Below are 6,950 nucleotides of genomic sequence, written 5' to 3' on the forward strand. Positions count from 1 at the left end.
GAATAAACTAGAAATCAGTAAACTTGAATAATGTTAGAATCTCTTTTCTTCAAATTCTTCAGTAAACTTTACAAGGCTTCTAAATCTTGGAGTATGTGATACCAACTAAAAGTAAAATATGTGTTTTCTTTTTGAGATAGGCAGATTTTTATAATTTCCATCTTAATTTTAATTCTTTTAACTTTTCAGGAAAATTTGTGTAGCCAGAGAGGTTTGGTGCCCAACACAGATAATCAGACTTTTCAGATTGCAGTTTCTGGCCAGATGAGACAACACTATGACAGAATTCATGAGACTTTGACAAGGGTTTGTATAAAGTACTGTTCAGATACATTTTGCCAATAGTTAATGTTACTTCAATACCAAGAACATAAAACATGTTGTATTTATTTATTTCTCTTTTTTATGTTAGAAAAATGGCCCTGCTAGACTATTGAGTTCATCAGCAAGTACTTTTGAGCAGAGTATAAAAGCATATCATGCGATGAATAAATTTCTTGGCTCTTTCATTGATCATGTATGTATATCAACATTTATATTTAAGCTAGGATCAAATGCAATTTTTATAAAGCTAAGAGCAAATGTCAGTTATAATTTGAGTCAACCAAATGAGTGAATTTTCCTCTTTTGTCTGTCAAATTTAATATGTAGGAATGATTTTTAAAAAGATATTTGTAGCTACTCAATTGCGATTTAACAATGTTAGGTTATATAAAAGAAAAGTATGAGTTTATGTGTTTATTAACAAGTGAAGAGTCCTATAAAATAATCTATACTAGAATTTTTTTAGCAGGTTACCAAAATATTACTATATTACTGATCATACTGAGTTATGTTTATGTTATGCTATAATTGCATTCCAAAAATTCTGTAAATTGATTTTCAGTATATCTAGCCATAAATGCTACTTGTAGTAGTATTTAAAACTTAAATACAGCATTTAAAATTTAAAACATTCATAAAGAGAATTTTGTTCTAGAATCCAGTATAGTACATTCATTTTGAAGAACAGATTTTCTTTGTGTACTATTCATTTTCCCTATTTCTTATTTTGCATTAATTGGAAATCATTTATTTCACTACTATTTTTTATATGACTGTTTTATGTTAGGTTCATAAGGAAATGGATTACTTCATAAAAGACAAGTTGCTTCTTGAAAGAGTTCTTGGAATGGAATTCATGGAGCCAATGGAAAAAAGCATCTTTTACAATGGTATACTTCAAATACCTTTGCTGAACTTGTTTATTATTTTCAAAGTTTAAGGGGAAAAGACTTGTGGTTATTTTTCCTGTGATTTTTATGATTTTATATGAAAACAGGGAGACATCATGAACTCAATTTCATGAAACTATGATAATTTTCTGTGTTACGTAGCAGGAAGCAGATAGATAAAAGATTCTACAAGAAAGCAAAAGAGATGAATTTCAGAATCAACAGTACACACTTAAGAGAAAGTAAAACAAATACATAAGATTTACTTTTTATTAGAATGTTCATTCAATAGCAGACTTTTAGAAACATTTAAAGAAAGAGTAACATTTGTGTTTAATCTTCAATATCTGATTCTTTATTTTGTCCAGGTTCTTCAAAAATCACTGATGTTTGTAATGGGAATAGTGATTAAACCTGGTTTTTAATTTATAGAAAAATGGTATATATCTTACTTATAATGTGACTAATAACCTGTTATTATAGATTTGTAAGAATGAAAATAGTATAACTAGCATCCTGGTCTAGATATCCATGTGTATTTCATGCCACATGTTTTCCAGTCCTGGGATATATAGACTCATTAATGATCTGTGGAAGATGGGCATGTGAATGAGTAAGTAGAGTTTCTGGGATAAAAGTCTGTGCAGGCACAAGTTACATCAGGGACAGAAAAGCAATAAAAAAAAATTTAACCAGATAGGGTGAATTCAGAAAAGGCAACATGGAGAAGTTTGAACTGGATGCTAAAGTGTAAATAACTGTTTGTCAAACAAGAGTGTTATGGTCTCCCTTAACAGAGAGAGACACACAAATACATTCATGCAGAAGAGAAAGGAGATTTTTTTTTTTAAGAGAGAGAGAGAGAGAGAGAGAGAGAATTTTTTAATATTTATTTTTCAGTTTTTGGTGGACACAGCATCTTTATTTTCTTTTTATGTGGTGCTGAGGATCGAACCCAGCGCCCCACACATGCCAGGCGAGCGCGCTACCACTTGAGCCACATCTCCAGCCCAAGGAGATTTATTTTTAAAGTCTATAAAATGCATTCTGTACTTTAGACTTTTAGTAGTCTAGTATGAAGTAGGCCACAGTGTAGAAGAGTCTAAAATTTTTGCCCCACCTTCTATAAGTAAGTTGATCCACATATGTGTGAGAAGAAAATGTTAAAATGACTATTCATGTATTTGTAATTTCATCATTCTTAATTTATATTTTTAAAAAATCATCATATAAAATAATTAATAAAATATATCTACTATGGTAGCATGCTCAGAATTTTATTCTGATAGGGATATATGACCAAAATAATTTGAAAGCCTCTGCTAATGAACATGGATATCATTGAGGCCTCCTACTCAGATCTGATTTGTGAATTGGATGAATTACTTTGGCATATGGTACAGGTTGAGATAGAGATGAGCTTAGTCATTAAGAATTTAGCTTTCACAGTCTTCTGGTCTTGATTCAAAATCTGAGGCTATCATTCACTAGCTTTGTGAACTTGAGAAACTTGCTTAACCTTTCTGAATTTTAATGCCCTCTCTATAAAATCAGGTCTGACCCCTCTCAAGGTTTTATGGGATTACCATGTAGAAAGAACCTAGAACAATACCTGTTATGGGTAGACACCTAGGAAAGGGATGTTGTTACCATTTCTAATAACACAGTCATCATTTTTGTACATTCTTCTTTCTTTTTCTTCTTCCTTTTTTTCCTTTCCCCTTTGTTGTTCTTTGTCCTTCTCCTTCTCTCTTCTTCTATGTGTCTTCCATCTTCAGCAGGAGATTATGAAGACATGGGCTAAGGCAGTAGAAATGGGAACTGAGAAAAGGAAACATTGCCAGAGATGTTAAGGGGGAAAAAACTGTAGAAGCAAAAGTGTAGACGAAAGTTATCCATACTTCCAGCTTATGTGACTAAGTAGATGTTAGTGTTGCCTTTCTCAAAGTCAGGGAATGTAGATGGAAGGACCAGGTTTTGAGTGAAAGCGTTTGAATTTAGTTTTGACTATGTTATATCTTGAAGTACTTTGAGACATCAAGGAACAGGTATCCAGTAAGACATTAAATACAAGGGACCAGATCTTAAGAGAAAGTTAAGGGCAATAATAAGCTGAGGAACTGCCGTTGTATGATGTCATTGATGGAGTGATGTGGATCACCAGGGAAAATGTGTAAGACAGATTTTTTACTTAGATATACACAAACATAATATGCATAGAGAAGTACATGTTTTGTAAGGCTGTAGCTGATAGGTCATTGAATTTTCCCAAACTGAATATACTCCCATAACCTAGCACCCAGATCATGACAGAACATTTCCTGTACCCTAATGTCCCTCATATGACTGAGGTTCCTCACTGTGTATCCAGAGTGGCATTGGTAGTTCTCTGAACCTCCCAAAAATTGTATGCAGAATTTGTATATTTGTACTTTCTTCCTTTTTCTGTTTCCTATTGAAAAGGTCTATAGTGTTCATTAAATCTTTTTAAAAGGGTGTTCATATTCCAGAAAGGACAAAATCCACTTGTTGAGTTAGAGATTTTTCTTTTCTTAACTCACTCTACCTTAGAAGATCTTTCTAAGATTAATGTATCCTTTAGTTAGATAAAGAAATACAAAAAGGGATATTCATTTACTGGTCTTTGCAAGGTATTGATTATATACTTATACTACTAGCAATTGCCAATCTTTGTTAAAACTGCTTCTTTGGAGTTTTTATGAGTTCTTTGACTAACCTTTTAAATTAGCAAATCTTAATACCTTTTGCTTATTTTTGTGTAAACTATATTATAATGTAATACTTGCTTCTAATATGCTGTTTTTAAATTTCCAAATTGTATCACCATAAATTTATCACGGATTTATTTTTTAAATTTCTCACATACCTTATAAATTGTTTTTTAATAGATGAAAGTTATTCCTTCAGCAGTATGCTATATTATGGAAATGAAGCCACTCTTCTTATTTTTGATCTGTTGTTCTTCTGTGTTGTGGATTTGGCTTGCCAAAATTTCATTTTAGCAGCCTTCCTTACATACCTACAACAAGAGGTAAATTTTACAATTTTTTTCTGGATTTCTTTTAAAAGAAATAAATTGGAAGTAGGTATTTATTTGCATTGCAGAGAGTAAGACATCTATAAAGAATATAATTCTTACCAATTCTTTAGAATATGATTAACCTTACCAAAAGAAGGGCTACAGCTGACCACATTCTGCACCATGTCCTTAGGATCAGTGAACTACTAGGGTCTAGTGGAAGGCATAAGTTGCTTCAGAAGGTGTGAAAGAAATCTGGTAGAAAGATACTTAATTGCCGGACTCCTAGATACCAAAAGTTAACAGTAATTTAAAAGAGAGTCCCATTCATAACAAAAAGAAAAGCAAGCAATGGATATCTAGCTCAGGAACTCCCTACTGAAAAGCTCCTTTACCTTGTTGTGGATAATAAATAACTATGTAGGTAAAATCTCTGAAATCGAGATTTTAAGAAATGGTAAATCTGTGCTTCTGGAAATATTGTTAGTAAAATCACTCAAGTATTTTCCACTGTATGAAGGATGTTTATGAGTGATAAGATATAATTTATTAGTCCTTGTTAGAGATCTAAAATTCTGAAAAAAATTCTGTTCATACTAAATAGATTATTTTGATATTTCTATGGCTATTAGAGTTAGAAAAAAGTTGACTCTCCAAAATTTAACAGTATATTCCCGTGAACATGAGAGATTTACATTAATTCATAAACATATCATCTAAATAGGAACATGAACAGCTTCAGTATTATGAAGGATGATAATAGCTTTGAAATAATTTTGTGTATCACCATACAACTCAGAAGTCTAATATATGAAATTAATTGAAAGAATTAGCTAATCCAATTCAGATGTTTTATTTGATGTGCATATTTAATTTTCTTGATAAATATTTCATTCTCAATTGTTTTAATGTTGCAGATTTTTAGATTTATTCGTAATACAGTAGGACAGAAGAATTTGGCAACCAAAACATTGGTGGATCAAAGATTTCTGATTTAACTTATTGATCATATAAGGACTCAATATAATCATGGCAAAGAAGTCATGATATCAGGTTAGTCTGGCATATTTTTTAAAATCTATATTACATATTATTCTGGTTTTAATTATTTTTTATCTATAGATTTATTTTTATAACTTGTCTATGATCAATATAATGGAAAGTATTATTTCCCATTATGTGTGGTATTTAATTCACTAAATAACACTGAAAGGCTAAAAATCTAAATGTTGCTTTCAGAAAAACAATTCTTAACAGTAATCAAAATAATTCATATCATTTGTACTAAAGATCATTTTATAAATTGCTTTACCTACATTTTCTTACATTGACAAAATTATTTGACTCCAAGTTCAAGACTAATTTTCAGTTTAATATTTATGTTTTATTTGCACTTATGGTTAAATAAATGTTGAAAGATATTTTCAAGTTCATTTAGAAATTGCAAATTGTATTATTTTTGATTCACTTTGCCTCATTCTAATTGTTCACCTATGCCTGTGTACAATACTCTTTTCATGAATTGTGTTGATATCTCTAATGTGGTTTACATTTATTGTTATAATATCTGGCATATTTCCCAATATAGTTTTTTATACATTTTTAATTAGTTTTTAAGAATACTTCTGCATTTTGTCTTTTTAATTTTGTTAAAGATAATAAATAACAGACTGTAAGTTGATCATATTATGTTGCCAAAGAGATTTATTAAAAGCAAATTTATGCTTCATAAGTCAGTAAACTTTTAAGAAGAAAAAATAAACTAGGATTCAAAATATAAATAAAATAAGTTCTGAAACATATAGCTGATAATTTTCCATATTTTCCCTCAACATACCCTTTAATAATTCTTCTCATGGTATACCCATGTACTTGAAAGGTCTTCATGGTCAAGTATAATAGTCATTAACCCCTAAACCAACATTTTTTACTGCTAAATATGATGCTATGTAAATATGTAAATATAATTCTATGTAAATATTATTAATGTTTCTGAATTGAAATATGTAATAAAGCATTTTGTGTTACTGTTGGATTAATTTATGTTCTGTGAATTAGCATTCAGGAATATAGCACTATTGGGGCAGGATTCCCAGCCACTGCCAAAGGTGAATCTTTCACTTTTCCCTGAATCTCAAGGATCACTGAGAAAAAGAAGGAGAGCTAGTAAATTGAGTCTTTGAAATTCAAGTCTAACAGTACAGGAATGTCTTTATAAAAGCTTCAGAGATAAATAAATGTACCAGCATAAATTTCCACTCAGAAGGATGTGAAAGAAATTCAGCCTTCATTCCACATATGAAATGTTATTATTAATATGAATGTTTTTAAATAGTAAATTTCAAAATACCAGATTGGGTGACTCCCTTGCTAATAAATTAAAACAGAAAACATTTTAAAATCATTCTAAATTAGTTTTGTACAATATTTTTATTTTGGTTGGATACCTGACAATTTGTTTAGCTTTTCATGCACTGTTGAGTTCTTTGTTCACATTGCCACAGTTTTGCACAATAGACATTATTTTTCCAGTAGGTCAATTACCTTTGTCTCTTTTTATAGCACCTAGAAACATTTACTACATCTCTTCATTGTTTCATAATGAAACAAACCATAGAGAGGTTATTTAAAGGATATTTTGTATTCTCCTTAAAATACATAGGCACTCAAAATAAGTGCCTCTGCTGTGAGAGATG

At 30.5% G+C, this 6,950-nt stretch overlaps 1 protein-coding gene across 2 annotated transcripts in view; it reads left to right on the forward strand.

Moving 5' to 3' along the window:
• The window catches only part of Tmem67 (transmembrane protein 67), a 40,533-nt gene extending 34,252 nt beyond the window's left edge, over nucleotides 1-6,281 (forward strand). For both annotated transcript variants that reach the window (XM_048782790.1, XM_015485957.2), the window contains exons 24-28: nucleotides 190-306; nucleotides 413-517; nucleotides 1,112-1,214; nucleotides 4,124-4,266; nucleotides 5,172-6,281. In XM_048782790.1, the coding sequence (XP_048638747.1) occupies nucleotides 190-306; nucleotides 413-517; nucleotides 1,112-1,214; nucleotides 4,124-4,266; nucleotides 5,172-5,252 (549 nt within the window). In that variant the 3' untranslated portion in view covers nucleotides 5,253-6,281. The remainder of the gene's footprint in view (nucleotides 1-189; nucleotides 307-412; nucleotides 518-1,111; nucleotides 1,215-4,123; nucleotides 4,267-5,171) is intronic.
• The last annotated feature ends 669 nt before the right edge of the window (nucleotides 6,282-6,950 follow it).

The sequence above is a fragment of the Marmota marmota genome, unplaced genomic scaffold (assembly GCF_001458135.2).
Source record: "Marmota marmota marmota unplaced genomic scaffold, marMar, whole genome shotgun sequence".
NCBI lineage: Eukaryota > Metazoa > Chordata > Mammalia > Rodentia > Sciuridae > Marmota > Marmota marmota.